The sequence below is a fragment of the Uranotaenia lowii genome, chromosome 1 (genome assembly GCF_029784155.1).
Source record: "Uranotaenia lowii strain MFRU-FL chromosome 1, ASM2978415v1, whole genome shotgun sequence".
In the NCBI taxonomy this organism is placed as follows: domain Eukaryota; kingdom Metazoa; phylum Arthropoda; class Insecta; order Diptera; family Culicidae; genus Uranotaenia; species Uranotaenia lowii.
The window spans coordinates 125954842-125977457 of record NC_073691.1 but is presented as its reverse complement, the minus strand read 5'-3'; the positions used below and the strand labels follow the sequence as shown (position 1 = coordinate 125977457).

The 22616-nt window shown below is 37.2% G+C and overlaps 1 protein-coding gene across 2 annotated transcripts in view; it reads left to right on the top strand.

Annotated features, from left to right (window-relative positions):
• Positions 1-591: 591 nt before the first annotated feature.
• LOC129739837 (protein Skeletor, isoforms B/C) overlaps positions 592-22616 on the top strand; it is a 213346-nt gene continuing 191321 nt past the window's right edge. For both annotated transcript variants that reach the window (XM_055731366.1, XM_055731365.1), the window contains exon 1: positions 592-2163. In XM_055731366.1, the coding sequence (XP_055587341.1) occupies positions 1914-2163 (250 nt within the window). In that variant the 5' untranslated portion in view covers positions 592-1913. The remainder of the gene's footprint in view (positions 2164-22616) is intronic.

Genomic DNA, 22616 nt, shown 5'->3' with positions numbered 1-22616 from the left:
GCCCAGTATTTCTCAATTGGGCGGAGCTCTGGCGTGATGGGAGGGTTTTTGTCCTTGGGAGCCGTATCACCCTTTATAATGAATTTATTATCTTATCCTTTTTGTGGTTTTTAGGTTTCTCAGGTATATGATGAAATCAGTGAAAAAAGGCCTAGGCACGACAATTTCTGTTTGTTTGGATAACGTGCAGCTATTAAGCCTACCCTTTTTCTGACTTGCCAGTCAATGTTGGATCCTGTAGTTCTTGCGAGAATTATTTTTTCATTATTTAGTGTTTGTATGCGAGCACTTTTATTGTTGTTAAGACAAAAAAAAATCGGCTCTTTCAACATTGATTTTTTTCAAAAATAAATGTCATTTTGGGCTCTTCCAACTTAAAAGGTTGCCGACCTCTGCTCAAAGCCAACCATTCTCCCATCATAAGCATCATGGTTTTGGTTTGGGGATGGAGGAAATGAAACCTAATTCGCTCTCTTGGGAGGTTGATTGCATGGCTCTCTGCAAAACCACCCGCAAAAGAAAATAAATGGGGAGTTCGATAAGGCTCCAAAGTTGAATGTGACCGAATCCGCCAGTCAGTCCGAGACGAGAATCCCTGGCGTTCGGAACGTGGCGTGCGCGGTTTCCAATTCAAGAAGTGGTGAACATCTCCATGTTGTGTGTTGAATGGTGGAACAGAAATTTGCCCCAAGTTTTCTCCATGCTGATTCCTCAAATTCCCCCCTCTACCAGAAATCGTGTGAGCTAGAGCTAGGAGCCGCATCGATAAGCAGCAGCACCTTAACAATGTGCAGTGTGCAATTGCTTTCGGGGAAAATAATGGCCCAGTAAATTTGCATAAAGAATACCTAATTGAATAAAATATAAAAAATTGGTGAGCTTTGCCGTCGATTAGGTTGCGATTTTGCAACAAAGCGCACATTTTACCCGTAGAATTTAGTTTCCCCGCGGAGATATTGTAGTTGGGGGGCTATGTTTTGGGGTCTATGCTGTATCGTGTGGATAGATAAATGTGCTTTTACACGCGTCTTTGCACTATTGTGCAGCCAAGAGTGAAAGGTCTGAAAAATTTGATTGTTCCAGCATTGGTTAAACAATCGGTGGGATCAAAGAAGATTATCAAAATGGAGTGATTGCTTGGCATAATTTGAAACCTTTACGAGCGGGTGAGCAGTTTTCAACAAAAATTGAAAAAGGATTGAGGGTGCGGCACTTAATCAAAACTTTGGAATACCAATTAACGAAGTCGAAAGATTATCACAAGAAGTTGGCACCCTAAAGGCAAATGGATGGAAAAACTTATTTTTCCGAAGAAGTTTAAATTTGAAGATGTGACAGTGAAAAGAAAAAAATATATTAATTTATGTTTAATTTTTTGTTTTCAAACATTTTTTATCGAAATCACAAACGTTTTTCATCGTAACCCATGTAAATTACAATAATCAATTATTCCTAGTGCGACAATAAAAAGAATTACTGTGATATGTCCTTGACAATAATTACCAGTGTAAAATAATCTACAATATCTAGAGTATATCGAAATTAGTTAGCAAATAAAGCCAAGTGATTTTTGTGTAGAAAAAATCGCTTCAAATTCTTTCAAAAAAAAAAAAGTTGACTTGGAATCCAGTTGCAGAAATTTTGGCGCTCGACCCACAACGTGAATGACCGCCATTTTGAAAACGTAAGGATTTTTCCATCGAAAGCGACCCACAGCAGTCACGCTCGGAAGTCGCTCGCTCGCTCTCATTCTTGCCAACGCACGCACCACCTACACCCACAAACAGACACGTGAAAAACTCGCTCCGGACCTGCTCCGGAAAAGCAAAATTCGTTTCCCACGGGTCCTCTCCCCGTAGCATAGTCAATATTCATTAAACTGAGACGCCCACCACAACACTGCTGCTGCTAAAATGATGGCACCGGATGACGACGGAAGCAACCGGAACCGGACCCAGCAAAAGTATACTGGGGCAGACGACATCCGGTTGCCGCAAACACTGAAAAAACATGAAGAACAAACGGATAGTATAGGAATCCACCCGATTGCGGCCGCCAACAGCAACAGATCTACTAGCAACGCCACCACCAAAACCGCCTCCAACGCCAGGGATATGGTCCTAATGGGGCTTACCTTGCTGCTGGTCCTGACCGCTGCCAATGGTGAGTAAATAAATAGTTTGTACAAAAAAAAAATACAACGGACATTTTACATATTTTATTTTTATTTAACTAGGACTCCTCATCGAAGATTTGTGTCATGAATCCGGCACAATTTAAGAATCTTTTATGAAGATATCTTCTCGTTTCGGTATTCAGTTTTGTAGGAAAAATTAAAGTAGAGAGATCCTACAATCGCTTGAGCTGGTTTTCAGTAGGTGAAAATGTTGAAGGGTTCTGGCCAGAGAGTTTATTTTCAATCTTCATATTAGATTCCTTTGGAATTTATGATTTATTATCCCAGCCAGCATCCGAATTTGTTACGAGGAAATTATTTGTAAAAAAAAAGTTAAGAATGGTCAGATTCAAAATTTAATACACAATATCTATTCACTTTTATTATTTTTCAGATGAAAATTTTAGAGAAATTTAGTTTTATGATTACAAACATTTTTTACATTTGAAATATTCATAGGATCTTATTCTGTAAACTTTTTCTCTATCTGTTACTAATTTCTAGTTTATGCAATAAAGAAAATGTAAAAGTGCAAAAACAACTTCAATCTTGGCTCCTTAAACCTACTGGATTGAGCCGTTTCAAATAAATGATTAATAAAAAAAATATTCATAGCTGAGTAAATTTTATTATAAATTCAAAAAAAATCATAACCACAGGGGCTGAGCAACTTGACACTCAGAACTTTTAGGGTTGTAGTTTTTACACACTTGAAGAATGTCGCTATACTGTGAAACGTACCAAGACTGATTCATATCTATATTTTTTCTATATGTTTTGTTGAAATTGTTAGCACAGCTTGACTTTTCCGTCCAACCTCATTTGCATCAAATAACCTGATAACTTTGTGAATACATTTCTGATCATTGTTCAAAAAAATATTTGTTAAAATATTTCTTCAATTAAAGCGGTTTGAAACAACTATTTCATTATGTGCCTAAATTAGGAAAGTGTTTACACAATGTATGAATCTAAATCCCTTCTGATGATTTTTAACAAGTTGTCTGTACAGATAGGAATCATCAAACCTTTTCTTATTAAAATAATGCTATCAGAATTCATTATTTTTTGAAGTTAACATGCCAAAGGACAGAAATTAATTTCTGAAGGTGAGATACAATTTTTGCATACTTTATGCAACATCCGCACCTGAAAAATTGTCTTATCTTTTCCTCAAATTAATTTCTAATTGTAGATTTTGATTTGCAATTCAATTAACCTTTTGTATTAAAACTCAAAACTTGGCATTTGTTTTTTTTTATGCTCAACATCATAATTAAAAGTTTATAATAAACTAGCAGACCCGGTAAACTTCGTCTTACCATGTTCAATTTGGCGTCCATTTTCTATTTTTCCTAGTTTTCTTTACATTTCCCTTCTTCCCCTTTACTCGAATCGTCCCGCTCAATTCTTTTAAAAATTAAACCAAAGAATTTAAAATCAACGGGTCTTTTAACATCCAATTTTTGTAACTTGTTCAATAAATAACTGTATGTTGATAATATGTGCGTTTCATTTGCTGAATTCCATTCAGTAAATTTATTCCGTTTTGTTATATTGTTTTAATATCGGGACAATTTTTGGAGTATTTGCCGAATATTTTGCCTAACGCAGTGCTTTCAGCTCCCAATTAGATTTGGATGGTGAATTTTTTAGAGCTGAAGAAATAAAAAAACATAAGAAAAAATTTATTACTAAACATTTTCAAACAGCTTTTTATTCACCATCCTCATCCTTTGAAGCAGTTTGAATTAAAATCCATATTTTCACCAAAATTATTTCCAAAAAGATTCGCCTGATACTTAAGTTATAGACTTTACACATTTCAACTAAGTGTTCCCAAACAGCACTTGTCATGGCATTAAATCTGGCGATTTTGAGTATTGCAAATTCCTTTTTTTTTATTCAAGCAAAACATGCAAATAAATTCCTTCTAATTCCTTTGAACTTTGAACAAAGAAAAGAATGGTTTTGAAAAGAGGAAAACATATGTTTAGATATATTCACCCATTATTTTAAAGATTTTAATTGATGCAGTTCTGATTTCAAAATTTCCTGAACATTGTTGGTGGTGATCTGCGATTTCATTTAGGATTACGTTATATTTTTAAGATTTAATAACATTCAATTGAAAAGCAGATTTTTTAAATTTAATAGATCGAAAAGAAATAATCTGTTCAGGCTTCGATGGTTTCATGAGTTCATTTTGATTCCTGAAAATTACCATATAAACAAAACCTTAATAAAAATTATGTGTCTTTTTTACTGTAAATCTTAATTTTTAAAAATGAAACACCGGTTAAATCCTAAAGAATATCACCACAATTCAACTTTCATATTCTCTGAAAAAGGTATATTTCATAAAAAAATAGTTATGTTGACAAACAGAAATATCGAAGTACACATTTGTCCCATTTATTGGGGCAAGTGAAAACACATAGGTCTTTTTCAGATGCGTCAGTGAAAAGACTTTAAAATTAATTTAATACTTGTTCTTGTCTGTCTGTTTAATCAACTTTCATTGTTATATCCTAAGTTTTTCTCCGGAATAAATTAATGCTTGGTACTTCAATTTCACTGAATGCTGTTCAACCAGAAGACCTTGATTTACAAAGACCTTTAAAATAATTACTCCTAAATAATTACTACTAAATATCCGCTTCAGATTCAACACTCGGGATATCCTTTCTGGCCATTCTGGAAATAAAATTCTTAAATTGTAGATGTTTCATAACAAAATGGCGCGTTTTCACTTATTCCACCTAAGAAATTACATGAATTATTATTATTTTTAACACTTTCAGGTCATATTAAAAGTTCATCATAAAAATCTACTGCTCCTGGAATATCAATCACAAAAAAACTTTTCAACAAAAAAGTGAATCAAAAGTCTCTTCTATATAGCCAAAATATGTAAAACAAAAACACACATTTCATGTTAAGTTTGTACTTGAATTGTGTGTAAATAAACAGTTAACGTGTAAACAGTTTTTTGGTGAATGATTTAAAAAAAAAGAGTTAAGTTTATTTAATCAAATTTTTTTTGGGCCCAACAATGATTTAGATGAAGAAAAATAATGTATACATTTTTTGTAAAAGTTGATAGTTTGCACTTGCTCTAGTCTACTTTCTTATTTAAAAATTCTTCCAGAAAATGCATATCCTCACTTTTTGTCATTAAAAAGTACATTATTTTATTGGTAACTTCAATTTACGTTTGCAAAAAATCAAATAGTTCATTCGGCCTTTAAAAACTTCAATCCTATCTAATCTATTTCAAAGAACAGGCTCTTGTTGAGAGGACGAATGACCAAGTTGGTTAAAATCCTCTATAAATACACAAAATAGAATAGAATAGATTAATGTTCAGTTAATGTGTCTAGCGTTCCAGGCGTATTGGATTATACGAAATTGAATGTAAAGCTTGTAACCATCCATTTGATGGGTTACAATGATGTTTTGGTTTATGGGCCAATTTGGATGTTATTTTGATTGTTATTTATATTGTTTGTAAAATTATTCGGCTGGTGTCATTCGCGTTTCTATTTATTTTGTTTATTTATTTAGTTGATTATTTATTTGAATAGGTTTTTGTTATTTATTAGTTTTCATTTTGTTTTTTTTTTATATACACATCAAATTATTATATTTTTCCTAATTTTGTGTAAATTTTGTTCTTAGAGTTATTTTTTTTATATGGGATGCACAGAGTAGGCGTAAATGTTAACCGTTTGTAAGTACGACACCAGCCATCTTTGTAAATAGTTTGTAAGCGTTCGTGTTCAACGTAGTCAACGAAGGGGACAGCAACACCACAAGCGGGAAGTAGAAAAGGAGAGGAAGATAACAACAAATGGATAAATACGGGCTGCGCCTATAGCTCGTGGCTGATTAATTTTCAATTCCGGTTCGGGTCGAGTGGTTTTTTTTGCGACAGCGACGTCACACGCCCAAAGTGACCACGTTTCTACCGCATTCGGGAGGCTAAGACCCCCATCCGTTTTTTTTACCGAAATCAACGGTCAGCTAGAGGTCTACACGCGATTCATTTTCCTAGCTGGCCGGCCGAGTGAGGTTGAGTGTAGGGGATACCAGACAGCGAATGGTTCTACAGTGTCGATATCACTATTGCCGCTCTACGAAAGTCACCGGTGTTCCGTGAGTGCAATAAGGTCGTGCTCTTAGTTAAAAGTGCCCCCACGTTACAACCCCATCGGCACTGTCGGCAATAGTGTGGCCTGGTAGAACCTCATCTGGGTATCCAACCGCCGACCGCTTCCGTTAGTTCCCACTCGGTAGTGTTAGACACTCACGTGATAAGTGCACAAGTGACCCTCCCCGGACCGCATCGAAACGTAAGGCCTTCACCCGATACACTAAGGCCAAGTTGTCGCTCGGCTTGCCCCAAGGGGGTGAGCTGCACCGTTCCTGATATTCCGGAATCCCGTTTCAACGTCGCCCAGCTGTCCCCCAACGAGTCGACCAACGCAGAACGGCCGCAACGAGATCCCGATCGAAGAAAAAAAGCGCAAGTACCTAAACGTTATACAATAAATAAAAAAAGTTCGAACACATTATAATTACAAAAAAACCCTCTGTTACAATACAAAACACATTTAAAAACCATTTTCCAATTGTAAGGTCTATTAACACATCCGAATTGTAGTGATTTTGTTTAGTTAAAGTGCATTCCCTAAGTTCACATTTCGTTCAAAATTCTCGTAGTAAAAGTCCGCCCATAAACCAGATGTTCAGTTTGTTTTTTTGATGTTGTAAATAAAAGTCCTCCTTGAGATCCAGTTCAGTACTATTACTTCCCCTTTTGAGCTAGCGCAGGGAAGTAGGGTCTCTACGACTCTAACAATTGGCGCCCAACGTAAAATATAATTGTTGTAAATATATAAAAAAAAGTGATTTGCTTCTCAGACCACAAGCAAACCCCTCTTTTTATTGGTCTCCGGGAGGAATTTGTCAATTTAATTTAAATTATTAAAATCGCGGTGTCGCTAGAATACAGTTCAACGGATTCCTAATTCAATGGGAAGTTATTGAAGTGAAATAGCATAAAGCAAGGTTATTGATGACAAAAAAAAAAAATTAAGCCCTACTGCACTCCCAAAAAGTTTTCTGTTCCAATTTTGCCACTAATCACTCACTGTTCCAAAAGCAAAATTTCGAAATCAAACTTGTTCAATATATCTCTTACAAGACGGTGATACAAGATAGATCATAACTGTGTTTTTTTGTGTTAATTATCGTTTCGTGGAGAATGTTCTAGAACAGGTTTATTCTAATCAATTGAGCGTATCATATCCACAATGTCAGAACTCAATATTAATCAAGCCGTAAATTGTTTGGTCAAATGGTACCAGACAATGAGAGTTGATCTTCTTCTGGAGGATGAACTCGAGCATGAGCTCAAGTCTAGGGAAGTTGTCTTATTCGGCTTGGATTTAACACGAAAAAGGAAATTTTTACGAGATACACTAAGAAGAGAGAAAGAGGCCGGGTTGAAATTGAGTGCGATCTCTGCAACAAACGATCCTGAAAACGAAAGGGAAGTTTGCGATACTAAATATAATGAAATAAAAAAAAAGTTATCCCACACGCTAGATGAAACTGAAAAAAAAATCTACCTAACACGTCTGACCCACATCGGGGTACGGATTGCCACACTGCTTTGTTCATCCCGTGGCTCTCCAAATCCTCTGACCAACATGCAGAATAGGTTGGTAGAAATAGTTCATTTGTTGGAACTCTTGCCAGCTGAGCCAGCTGAGCAGGAAGAACAATTGGTTTCAATCCAGCCAGCAGCGGGCGATGCCACTTCAGTAGATGTACATTTAGGCTCGGGAATTCCCACCAATAATAATCAAATATCGAACATCATACAGAGTGATGTTCCAAATTCTTTTCAGCAACGAAGTTCTTCACACTTGAACCAAGAGGATTTGGAATGGATCCACAGTCTGCAGGCTAGGATTCTGGGATTAGAAGCAGAACTGACGAAACGCAGGGAAGGGAAAGATGCGGAAACGCAAACAGCAGGGTAGAGGATTGTTCCAATATACTCGTATGTGCTTCGGATTAGTAAACAGCCCAGCTTCTTTAGCCAAACTAATGGATACCGTTCTTGGTCACGGTATATTGGAACCGAATGTTTTTGTTTACTTAGACGATATAGTGGTAGTAACAGAAACATTCGAGCACCACGTGAAGCTTCTTTCAGAAATCGCCAGTCGTCTGCGCAAAGCCAATCTTAGCATCAACCGTGAGAAATCTCGATTTGGGGTGTCGGAGGTACCTTTTTTGGGCTATCTACTAGGAACGGATGGACTACGCACAAATCCGGAAAAAGTTAGACCAATCCTTGAGTACGAGCGTCCGACTACTGTCACCAAACTCCGCCGCTTCCTAGGGATGGCCAACTACTACCGTCGCTTCATATCGGATTTTAGCGGAACTACCGCGGCTCTCACTGATCTTCTTCAAACAAAATCGAAACTGATTCGTTGGAATGAGGATGCCGAAGCAGCTTTTGTGCGTTTAAAAGAGCTTTTGGTATCTTCACCCATTCTATCGAGTCCTGATTTCGATCGCCCCTTTACGATTCAAACTGATGCCAGTGATGTTGCAGTAGCAGGTGTCTTAACTCAGGATTTAGACGACGGTGAGCGGATTATTGCGTATTATTCGCATAAATTAACGACCCCTCAAAAAAATTACCACGCGGCCGAAAAAGAAGCCCTGGCTGCTATTTTGGCAATAGATGCATTCAGGGGCTATATTGAAGGCTACCACTTCACTCTGGTCACAGACTCGTCCGCGTTGACTCACATACTTAAGGCAAAATGGAAGGTCGGATCGCGTTGCAGTCGTTGGGCACTCAACTTGCAACAATATGACATGAAAATAGTGCACCGTAAGGGCAAAGAAAATGTCGTTCCGGATGCACTATCTCGTAGCGTTGCTGCAATTGGACCCGCTCCTGTAACGTGGTACGATTCTATGCTGCATAAAGTAGAGAGTGAACCTGACAAGTATGTTGATTTCAGAGTTGAAAATCAGCAGCTTTACAAGTTCATTTCAGTTCCCGATTTTCCCCATGATGCAAATTTTGAGTGGAAGCTTATACCAAGAGCACAGGACACCCCAAAAATCCTTCAAGAATCTCATGATTCGGCATTTCATCCGGGGTACGAAAGGACTCTCGCTCGAATTCGACAACGATACTATTGGCCTCGCATGGCCACGGAAATCCGGTCATATGTAAGGCGCTGCACCATCTGCAAAGAAGTTAAACCTTCACATGTGGCAATGGTACCTGAAATGGGAAAACAGAAATTGGCGGATAGACCATGGCAAATGATTTCAGTGGACTATGTTGGACCTCTCCCTCGTAGCCGCAAAGGGAATCAATATTTGCTGGTTGTATCGGATTTTTTTTCAAAATGGGTTTTGATTCAGCCTGTGAAAAAAATTGCGAGTTCATCTATGTGTGCTATCTTGAAGGATCAATGGTTTTTGAAAAATTCTGTTCCTGAGATTATTATCACCGATAATGGAACAAGTTTTCTCTCGAAAGATTTCAAAACACTATTGGACCAGTTCAAGATAACACACTGGCTTAACTCAAGATATCATTCACAGGCTAATCCGGTGGAAAGAGTTAATCGGACGATAAACGCCGCGATCCGAACATACGTTAAGGAGGATCAAAAACAGTGGGATACGAAAATACCAGAAATTGAAATGATACTTAACACTAGTGTCCACTCCCCTACAGGTTTCACTCCGTATTTTGTGGTTCATGGTCACGAATACTCCGAAAATGGGGCAGACTATCGTCTGGCAAGAACTGGAAATGATCTTTCTACAGAACAACGTGAAGAATTACGCAAACAAATGTTCGTAAACATCTATGACTTGGTTAAGAAAAATCTTACCAAAGCGTATTCCAAATCTCAGCATACCTACAATTTACGTCATCGGGCGATGACTAAGCCGTTTAAAATTGGAGAGTTGGTTTACCGGAAAAATATGAAGCTTTCCAATGCAGTGGAAAATTACAACGCAAAATACGGTTCTCAGTTTCTTCCATGTCGTATCAAGGCAGTGTTAGGTACTTCTTCATATGAATTGGAGGACCTCCAAGGTAAAAATCTAGGAGTTTGGCCAGCTGCGCACATCAAACCAACTTGAATCATTAAAGCATTCATCTATCACTCGCCCCCTTTTGGTTCTACCATAGTCTGATCCGCTATAATCATTCCGGCAATAATCAAAGATAATTCAAAGTGTGTCAAGTCCAATAATGTGAATTTGTAAGACATTGCTTTAGTATTTCTGTTTCCAAGATTAATCAATTCGGCGTAGTTTAACAATTTTACTCTCAAAATTGAGCGATAAAAGAAACTCCGTTTGAGATATTTATTCTTGAACAAACAATCATTTAAATTTAAATTTGAAGTTAAGGAATGTGTGGGAATATAATGAATGAATGAAAGTGTGAATGAGCCAAAGTGTGAATGAGCCAAAGTGTGAATGAGATATTCCCTCGCTTAGATTCATGAATGAATTAAAGAATTAGGGTAGCTTTAAAAATAATTTCTTGGAAAAAATGATAATAAAACCATGGTATAGCAAGAGATGTATAGTCAAATCTGATCTCTTAATTTTCGAAGAGTCTTTTGAGTTCTAATAACACAGTGAATGAAAAGTGAACATTGTTGGAACTAGAGAACTGGATGGATAAGAGGACGGAACGAGGGAGACTATTATTTCTGATAAAAAACCAGCACTTTAGGTTAGGAAACTTCTTTAATGGACTTGCGTGTTGGGCAGAAGGAGAACTGTATTTTGGTTTTGACACTTCGGGGAGCCTCCGTTGAGGAACGAACAGAAATTGGCGCCTCTTGGAAAAATCCATGAGTCGTTGTTACCGTGTTTTGTGACCCGGCCTTAAAATCGGCGAAATGGGAAGATTCCTCTGCAACGATGACCCAATTACCCTAGAATATGTTGCGATTCTAATGCTATGGGAGCCGCGGTGTGTAAGGCGCTTACACATGCCGAGTACGGTGACCCGACATTAGAATCGACGACATGGGAAGATTCCTCTGGTTGGATGACTCAATTACCCTAGAATATTTTGCGATTTTAAGACTAAGGGAGCCACGGTATATGGAGTGCTTGCACTTTCACTTCACAATGGCTCTGAGATTGTTTCGTAACATTTCTGGGAAGTGAATCAGCGGAGCACCCAAGAAAAAACCCTCGTTCGAGATAGGACCTTTGCAGCCGTGTTCAGTGACCCGGCCGTAAAATCGGCGAAATGGGAAGATTCCTCTTCAATAATGACCCAATTACCCTAGAATATGTTGCGATTCTAATGCTAAGGGAACGGCGGTAGGTTACGCGATTACACATGGTGTGTTGTGACCCGGCATTAGAATCGACGACATGGGAAGATTCCTCTGGTTGGATGACTCAATTACCCTAGAATATTTTGCGATTTTACGGCTAAGGGAGCCACGGTAAGGTGACGTGATTATACTTCATCGCGCATTGGTCCTCGGGTTTTTTTTACCCCGACTCCGGGAAGATTGTAACCATCCATTTGATGGGTTACAATGATGTTTTGGTTTATGGGCCAATTTGGATGTTATTTTGATTGTTATTTATATTGTTTGTAAAATTATTCGGCTGGTGTCATTCGCGTTTCTATTTATTTTGTTTATTTATTTAGTTGATTATTTATTTGAATAGGTTTTTGTTATTTATTAGTTTTCATTTTGTTTTTTTTTATATACACATCAAATTATTATATTTTTCCTAATTTTGTGTAAATTTTGTTCTTAGAGTTATTTTTTTTATATGGGATGCACAGAGTAGGCGTAAATGTTAACCGTTTGTAAGTACGACACCAGCCATCTTTGTAAATAGTTTGTAAGCGTTCGTGTTCAACGTAGTCAACGAAGGGGACAGCAACACCACAAGCGGGAAGTAGAAAAGGAGAGGAAGATAACAACAAATGGATAAATACGGGCTGCGCCTATAGCTCGTGGCTGATTAATTTTCAATTCCGGTTCGGGTCGAGTGGTTTTTTTTGCGACAGCGACGTCACACGCCCAAAGTGACCACGTTTCTACCGCATTCGGGAGGCTAAGACCCCCATCCGTTTTTTTTACCGAAATCAACGGTCAGCTAGAGGTCTACACGCGATTCATTTTCCTAGCTGGCCGGCCGAGTGAGGTTGAGTGTAGGGGATACCAGACAGCGAATGGTTCTACAGTGTCGATATCACTATTGCCGCTCTACGAAAGTCACCGGTGTTCCGTGAGTGCAATAAGGTCGTGCTCTTAGTTAAAAGTGCCCCCACGTTACAACCCCATCGGCACTGTCGGCAATAGTGTGGCCTGGTAGAACCTCATCTGGGTATCCAACCGCCGACCGCTTCCGTTAGTTCCCACTCGGTAGTGTTAGACACTCACGTGATAAGTGCACAAGTGACCCTCCCCGGACCGCATCGAAACGTAAGGCCTTCACCCGATACACTAAGGCCAAGTTGTCGCTCGGCTTGCCCCAAGGGGGTGAGCTGCACCGTTCCTGATATTCCGGAATCCCGTTTCAACGTCGCCCAGCTGTCCCCCAACGAGTCGACCAACGCAGAACGGCCGCAACGAGATCCCGATCGAAGAAAAAAAGCGCAAGTACCTAAACGTTATACAATAAATAAAAAAAGTTCGAACACATTATAATTACAAAAAAAACCTCTGTTACAATACAAAACACATTTAAAAACCATTTTCCAATTGTAAGGTCTATTAACACATCCGAATTGTAGTGATTTTGTTTAGTTAAAGTGCATTCCCTAAGTTCACATTTCGTTCAAAATTCTCGTAGTAAAAGTCCGCCCATAAACCAGATGTTCAGTTTGTTTTTTTGATGTTGTAAATAAAAGTCCTCCTTGAGATCCAGTTCAGTACTATTACTTCCCCTTTTGAGCTAGCGCAGGGAAGTAGGGTCTCTACGACTCTAACAAGCTTCCCAATTTCTTATTTTCAAACGTCCGCAAAGTGTCATAACATCATTCCATATTTATCTTTACCAAATTCATAGTTTTTGGACAACAATTTACTACTTAAATTAACACGAATTAAAAATGGTTTTTAATATTTGAAATCGTTTATATGGTTTTGATTCGATCGATAAAATATCAATCCGTGTCACATCTAGGCGTTGTATATTACCATGTGCTGTGTACAAATAATTAAGAAAAAAAACACATCTAGGTTGCATATTGCCCCCACGTGCATAAGAAATATAGGTACTTGGTTGAGAAATAGGCGCCTAATTTTTAAATTTTTCCAGCGATCAATGAACAGTATGCTTTGGTTACTATTATCTTGCAACGACGTTTGCTAGCGACGCCTCGCCCATGGAGACGAAAAGCAAACCCCTCGAAGAAAAGAAAATCTCTTGAAAATAGATGCCTGACTTTTTAATTTCAGATTTTGGCAAAACAAATATAATATGTTTTATTCGATCAGCAAAATGTCAACCTGAGTCACATCTAGGCGTTATTCATAACCATGTGCTGTAGAAATGAGCTAGGAATCAAGAACAAAAAAAATCACATCAAAGCATCATATCGCCACCACTTGCATTGAATATATGCTTGGTTGAGAAATACGCGCCAAAATATTCTCACTGATCAGTATGCTATGCCATGGTTACTATCTTTTAACGACGTCAGGTCGCGACGCCTCGACCTTAGAGAAAAACGCCCAAAGGAAAAAAAAATCTCGAAAAAATGGAAGCCATGACTTTCATTTCATTCAAAAAACTACAAATTTAATAACTATGGACAATTGATGCGACTTTGTGTTGTTTTTATTCGATATAAACCGATTCGCATGGCTACAGAATATTCTAAAAATAATTTCATTCGAATCGTTTGGGTCATTTCGGAGGAGTAGTACTACAAACACCGTTACAAGAGAATTTTATATAATAGACTAGCTGACCCGGTAAACTTCGTTTTACCTTCTAAAGTATGAATCGAAATAAATGTTTAATTTCATCTACACGTCCTTAACTGCATCGTGCTCGCGAATAGATTCTTATGGAAATCGTAACAAATAAAGTTGAATTTGTATTGGCACCACCTTCCATAAAAAGTGAGATCCTTGAAACTATTATACAAACCATCTCTGACCCAAAATACCCTAGGATACCAAATTTCACTTCATTCCGAATGACCATTCATACGTGATGTTGTTACAAAGAAAATGCCTCCATTTTTATATATAAGATGTGAAGAAGAGATAACTTTGTATGGGGACCCCTCTTTCATAAAAAGTGAGATTCTTGAAACTATTATACAAACCATCTCTGACCCAAAAAACACTCAGCTACCAAATTTCACTTCATTCCGACCGACCATTCATACGTGATGTTGTTACAAAGAAAATGCCTCCATTTTTATATATAAGACTAGCTGACCCGGTAAACTTCGTTTTACCTTCTAAAGTATAAATCGTAATAAATGTTTAATTTCATCTACACGTCCTTAACTGCATTGTGCTCGCCAAAATATTCTTATGGAAATCGTAACAAATAAAGTTTAATTTGTATTGGGGCCCCCTATCATCAAAAGTGAGATCCTTGAAACTATTATACAAACCATCTCTGACCCAAAAAACCCTCGGATACCAAATTTCACTTCATTCCGACCGATCATTCATACGTGATGTTATTACAAAGAAAACGCCTCCATTTTTATATATAGGAAGATGTGAAGAAGAGATAACTTTGTATGGGGACCCCCCTTTCATAAAAAGTGAGATTCTTGAAACTATTATACAAACCATCTCTGACCCAAAAAACCCTCGGATACCAAATTTCATTTTATTCCGACCGACCATTCATACGTGATGTTATTACAAAGAAAACGCCTCCATTTTTATATATTAGAAGATGTGAAGAGATAATTTTGTATGGGGACCCCCCTTTCATAAAAAGTGAGATTCTTGAAACTATTATACAAACCATCTCTGACCCAAAAAACCCTCGGATACCAAATTTCACTTCATTCCGACCGACCATTCATACGTGATGTTATCACAAAGAAAACGCCTCCATTTTTATATATAAGAAGATGTGAAGAGATAATTTTGTATGGGGACCCCCCTTTCATAAAAAGTGAGATTCTTGAAAGTATTATACAAACCATCTCTGACCCAAAAAACCCTCGGATACCAAATTTCACTTCATTCCGACCGACCATTCATACGTGATGTTATCACAAAGAAAACGCCTCCATTTTTATATATAAGAAGATGTGAAGAAGAGATAACTTTGTATGGGGACCCCCCTTTCATAAAAAGTGAGATTCTTGAAACTATTATACAAACCATCTCTGACCCAAAAAACCCTCGGATACCAAATTTCACTTCATTCCGACCGACCATTCATACGTGATGTTATTACAAAGAAAACGCCTCCATTTTTATATATAAGAAGATGTGAAGAGATAATTTTGTATGGGGACCCCCCTTTCATAAAAAGTGAGATTCTTGAAAGTATTATACAAACCATCTCTGACCCAAAAAACCCTCGGAAACCAAATTTCACTTCATTCCGACCGACCATTCATACGTGATGTTATTACAAAGAAAACGCCTCCATTTTTATATATAAGAAGATGTGAAGAAGAGATAACTTTGTATGGGGACCCCCCTTTCATAAAAAGTGAGATTCTTGAAAGTATTATACAAACCATCTCTGACCCAAAAAACCCTCGGATACCAAATTTCACTTCATTCCGACCGATCATTCATACGTGATGTTATTACAAAGAAAACGCCTCCATCTTATATATAAAAATGGAGGCGTTTTCTTTGTGATAACATCACGTATGAATGGTCGGTCGGAATGAAGTGAAATTTGGTATCCGAGGGTTTTTTGGGTCAGAAATGGTTTGTATAATACTTTCAAGAATCTTACTTTTTATGAAAGGGGGGTCCCCATACAAAGTTATCTCTTCTTCACATCTTATATATAAAAATGGAGGCGTTTTCTTTGTGATAACATCACGTATGAATGGTCGGTCGGAATGAAGTGAAATTTGGTATCCGAGGGTTTTTTGGGTCAGAGATGGTTTGTATAATACTTTCAAGAATCTCACTTTTTATGAAAGGGGGGTCCCCATACAAAATTATCTCTTCACATCTTCTTATATATAAAAATGGAGGCGTTTTCTTTGTGATAACATCACGTATGAATGGTCGGTCGGAATGAAGTGAAATTTGGTATCCGAGGGTTTTTTGGGTCAGAAATGGTTTGTATAATACTTTCAAGAATCTCACTTTTTATGAAAGGGGGGTCCCCATACAAAGTTATCTCTTCTTCACATCTTCTTATATATAAAAACTAGCTGACCCGGTAAACTTCGTTTTACCTTCTAAAGTATAAATCGTAATAAATGTTTAATTTCATCTACACGTCCTTAACTGCATTGTGCTCGCCAAAATATTCTTATGGAAATCGTAACAAATAAAGTTTAATTTGTATTGGGGCCCCCTATCATCAAAAGTGAGATCCTTGAAACTATTATACAAACCATCTCTGACCCAAAAAACCCTCGGATACCAAATTTCACTTCATTCCGACCGATCATTCATACGTGATGTTATTACAAAGAAAACGCCTCCATTTTTATATATAGGAAGATGTGAAGAAGAGATAACTTTGTATGGGGACCCCCCTTTCATAAAAAGTGAGATTCTTGAAACTATTATACAAACCATCTCTGACCCAAAAAACCCTCGGATACCAAATTTCATTTTATTCCGACCGACCATTCATACGTGATGTTATTACAAAGAAAACGCCTCCATTTTTATATATTAGAAGATGTGAAGAGATAATTTTGTATGGGGACCCCCCTTTCATAAAAAGTGAGATTCTTGAAACTATTATACAAACCATCTCTGACCCAAAAAACCCTCGGATACCAAATTTCACTTCATTCCGACCGACCATTCATACGTGATGTTATCACAAAGAAAACGCCTCCATTTTTATATATAAGAAGATGTGAAGAGATAATTTTGTATGGGGACCCCCCTTTCATAAAAAGTGAGATTCTTGAAAGTATTATACAAACCATCTCTGACCCAAAAAACCCTCGGATACCAAATTTCACTTCATTCCGACCGACCATTCATACGTGATGTTATCACAAAGAAAACGCCTCCATTTTTATATATAAGAAGATGTGAAGAAGAGATAACTTTGTATGGGGACCCCCCTTTCATAAAAAGTGAGATTCTTGAAACTATTATACAAACCATCTCTGACCCAAAAAACCCTCGGATACCAAATTTCACTTCATTCCGACCGACCATTCATACGTGATGTTATTACAAAGAAAACGCCTCCATTTTTATATATAAGAAGATGTGAAGAGATAATTTTGTATGGGGACCCCCCTTTCATAAAAAGTGAGATTCTTGAAAGTATTATACAAACCATCTCTGACCCAAAAAACCCTCGGAAACCAAATTTCACTTCATTCCGACCGACCATTCATACGTGATGTTATTACAAAGAAAACGCCTCCATTTTTATATATAAGAAGATGTGAAGAAGAGATAACTTTGTATGGGGACCCCCCTTTCATAAAAAGTGAGATTCTTGAAAGTATTATACAAACCATCTCTGACCCAAAAAACCCTCGGATACCAAATTTCACTTCATTCCGACCGATCATTCATACGTGATGTTATTACAAAGAAAACGCCTCCATTTTTATATATAAGAAGATGTGAAGAAGAGATAACTTTGTATGGGGACCCCCCTTTCATAAAAAGTGAGATTCTTGAAAGTATTATACAAACCATTTCTGACCCAAAAAACCCTCGGATACCAAATTTCACTTCATTCCGACCGACCATTCATACGTGATGTTATCACAAAGAAAACGCCTCCATTTTTATATATAAGAAGATGTGAAGAGATAATTTTGTATGGGGACCCCCCTTTCATAAAAAGTGAGATTCTTGAAAGTATTATACAAACCATCTCTGACCCAAAAAACCCTCGGATACCAAATTTCACTTCATTCCGACCGACCATTCATACGTGATGTTATCACAAAGAAAACGCCTCCATTTTTATATATAAGAAGATGTGAAGAAGAGATAACTTTGTATGGGGACCCCCCTTTCATAAAAAGTAAGATTCTTGAAAGTATTATACAAACCATTTCTGACCCAAAAAACCCTCGGATACCAAATTTCACTTCATTCCGACCGACCATTCATACGTGATGTTATCACAAAGAAAACGCCTCCATTTTTATATATAAGATGGAGGCGTTTTCTTTGTAATAACATCACGTATGAATGATCGGTCGGAATGAAGTGAAATTTGGTATCCGAGGGTTTTTTGGGTCAGAGATGGTTTGTATAATACTTTCAAGAATCTCACTTTTTATGAAAGGGGGGTCCCCATACAAAGTTATCTCTTCTTCACATCTTCTTATATATAAAAATGGAGGCGTTTTCTTTGTAATAACATCACGTATGAATGGTCGGTCGGAATGAAGTGAAATTTGGTTTCCGAGGGTTTTTTGGGTCAGAGATGGTTTGTATAATACTTTCAAGAATCTCACTTTTTATGAAAGGGGGGTCCCCATACAAAATTATCTCTTCACATCTTCTTATATATAAAAATGGAGGCGTTTTCTTTGTAATAACATCACGTATGAATGGTCGGTCGGAATGAAGTGAAATTTGGTATCCGAGGGTTTTTTGGGTCAGAGATGGTTTGTATAATAGTTTCAAGAATCTCACTTTTTATGAAAGGGGGGTCCCCATACAAAGTTATCTCTTCTTCACATCTTCTTATATATAAAAATGGAGGCGTTTTCTTTGTGATAACATCACGTATGAATGGTCGGTCGGAATGAAGTGAAATTTGGTATCCGAGGGTTTTTTGGGTCAGAGATGGTTTGTATAATACTTTCAAGAATCTCACTTTTTATGAAAGGGGGGTCCCCATACAAAATTATCTCTTCACATCTTCTTATATATAAAAATGGAGGCGTTTTCTTTGTGATAACATCACGTATGAATGGTCGGTCGGAATGAAGTGAAATTTGGTATCCGAGGGTTTTTTGGGTCAGAGATGGTTTGTATAATAGTTTCAAGAATCTCACTTTTTATGAAAGGGGGGTCCCCATACAAAATTATCTCTTCACATCTTCTAATATATAAAAATGGAGGCGTTTTCTTTGTAATAACATCACGTATGAATGGTCGGTCGGAATAAAATGAAATTTGGTATCCGAGGGTTTTTTGGGTCAGAGATGGTTTGTATAATAGTTTCAAGAATCTCACTTTTTATGAAAGGGGGGTCCCCATACAAAGTTATCTCTTCTTCACATCTTCCTATATATAAAAATGGAGGCGTTTTCTTTGTAATAACATCACGTATGAATGATCGGTCGGAATGAAGTGAAATTTGGTATCCGAGGGTTTTTTGGGTCAGAGATGGTTTGTATAATAGTTTCAAGGATCTCACTTTTGATGATAGGGGGCCCCAATACAAATTAAACTTTATTTGTTACGATTTCCATAAGAATATTTTGGCGAGCACAATGCAGTTAAGGACGTGTAGATGAAATTAAACATTTATTACGATTTATACTTTAGAAGGTAAAACGAAGTTTACCGGGTCAGCTAGTCTTCTTATATATAAAAATGGAGGCGTTTTCTTTGTGATAACATCACGTATGAATGGTCGGTCGGAATGAAGTGAAATTTGGTATCCGAGGGTTTTTTGGGTCAGAGATGGTTTGTATAATACTTTCAAGAATCTCACTTTTTATGAAAGGGGGGTCCCCATACAAAATTATCTCTTCACATCTTCTTATATATAAAAATGGAGGCGTTTTCTTTGTGATAACATCACGTATGAATGGTCGGTCGGAATGAAGTGAAATTTGGTATCCGAGGGTTTTTTGGGTCAGAAATGGTTTGTATAATACTTTCAAGAATCTCACTTTTTATGAAAGGGGGGTCCCCATACAAAGTTATCTCTTCTTCACATCTTCTTATATATAAAAATGGAGGCGTTTTCTTTGTAATAACATCACGTATGAATGATCGGTCGGAATGAAGTGAAATTTGGTATCCGAGGGTTTTTTGGGTCAGAGATGGTTTGTATAATACTTTCAAGAATCTCACTTTTTATGAAAGGGGGGTCCCCATACAAAGTTATCTCTTCTTCACATCTTCTTATATATAAAAATGGAGGCGTTTTCTTTGTAATAACATCACGTATGAATGGTCGGTCGGAATGAAGTGAAATTTGGTTTCCGAGGGTTTTTTGGGTCAGAGATGGTTTGTATAATACTTTCAAGAATCTCACTTTTTATGAAAGGGGGGTCCCCATACAAAATTATCTCTTCACATCTTCTTATATATAAAAATGGAGGCGTTTTCTTTGTAATAACATCACGTATGAATGGTCGGTCGGAATGAAGTGAAATTTGGTATCCGAGGGTTTTTTGGGTCAGAGATGGTTTGTATAATAGTTTCAAGAATCTCACTTTTTATGAAAGGGGGGTCCCCATACAAAGTTATCTCTTCTTCACATCTTCTTATATATAAAAATGGAGGCGTTTTCTTTGTGATAACATCACGTATGAATGGTCGGTCGGAATGAAGTGAAATTTGGTATCCGAGGGTTTTTTGGGTCAGAGATGGTTTGTATAATACTTTCAAGAATCTCACTTTTTATGAAAGGGGGGTCCCCATACAAAATTATCTCTTCACATCTTCTTATATATAAAAATGGAGGCGTTTTCTTTGTGATAACATCACGTATGAATGGTCGGTCGGAATGAAGTGAAATTTGGTATCCGAGGGTTTTTTGGGTCAGAGATGGTTTGTATAATAGTTTCAAGAATCTCACTTTTTATGAAAGGGGGGTCCCCATACAAAATTATCTCTTCACATCTTCTAATATATAAAAATGGAGGCGTTTTCTTTGTAATAACATCACGTATGAATGGTCGGTCGGAATAAAATGAAATTTGGTATCCGAGGGTTTTTTGGGTCAGAGATGGTTTGTATAATAGTTTCAAGAATCTCACTTTTTATGAAAGGGGGGTCCCCATACAAAGTTATCTCTTCTTCACATCTTCCTATATATAAAAATGGAGGCGTTTTCTTTGTAATAACATCACGTATGAATGATCGGTCGGAATGAAGTGAAATTTGGTATCCGAGGGTTTTTTGGGTCAGAGATGGTTTGTATAATAGTTTCAAGGATCTCACTTTTGATGATAGGGGGCCCCAATACAAATTAAACTTTATTTGTTACGATTTCCATAAGAATATTTTGGCGAGCACAATGCAGTTAAGGACGTGTAGATGAAATTAAACATTTATTACGATTTATACTTTAGAAGGTAAAACGAAGTTTACCGGGTCAGCTAGTTTTTATATATAAGAAGATGTGAAGAAGAGATAACTTTGTATGGGGACCCCCCTTTCATAAAAAGTGAGATTCTTGAAAGTATTATACAAACCATTTCTGACCCAAAAAACCCTCGGATACCAAATTTCACTTCATTCCGACCGACCATTCATACGTGATGTTATCACAAAGAAAACGCCTCCATTTTTATATATAAGAAGATGTGAAGAGATAATTTTGTATGGGGACCCCCCTTTCATAAAAAGTGAGATTCTTGAAAGTATTATACAAACCATCTCTGACCCAAAAAACCCTCGGATACCAAATTTCACTTCATTCCGACCGACCATTCATACGTGATGTTATCACAAAGAAAACGCCTCCATTTTTATATATAAGAAGATGTGAAGAAGAGATAACTTTGTATGGGGACCCCCCTTTCATAAAAAGTAAGATTCTTGAAAGTATTATACAAACCATTTCTGACCCAAAAAACCCTCGGATACCAAATTTCACTTCATTCCGACCGACCATTCATACGTGATGTTATCACAAAGAAAACGCCTCCATTTTTATATATAAGAAGATGTGAAGAGATAATTTTGTATGGGGACCCCCCTTTCATAAAAAGTGAGATTCTTGAAAGTATTATACAAACCATCTCTGACCCAAAAAACCCTCGGATACCAAATTTCACTTCATTCCGACCGACCATTCATACGTGATGTTATCACAAAGAAAACGCCTCCATTTTTATATATAAGAAGATGTGAAGAAGAGATAACTTTGTATGGGGACCCCCCTTTCATAAAAAGTGAGATTCTTGAAAGTATTATACAAACCATTTCTGACCCAAAAAACCCTCGGATACCAAATTTCACTTCATTCCGACCGACCATTCATACGTGATGTTATCACAAAGAAAACGCCTCCATTTTTATATATA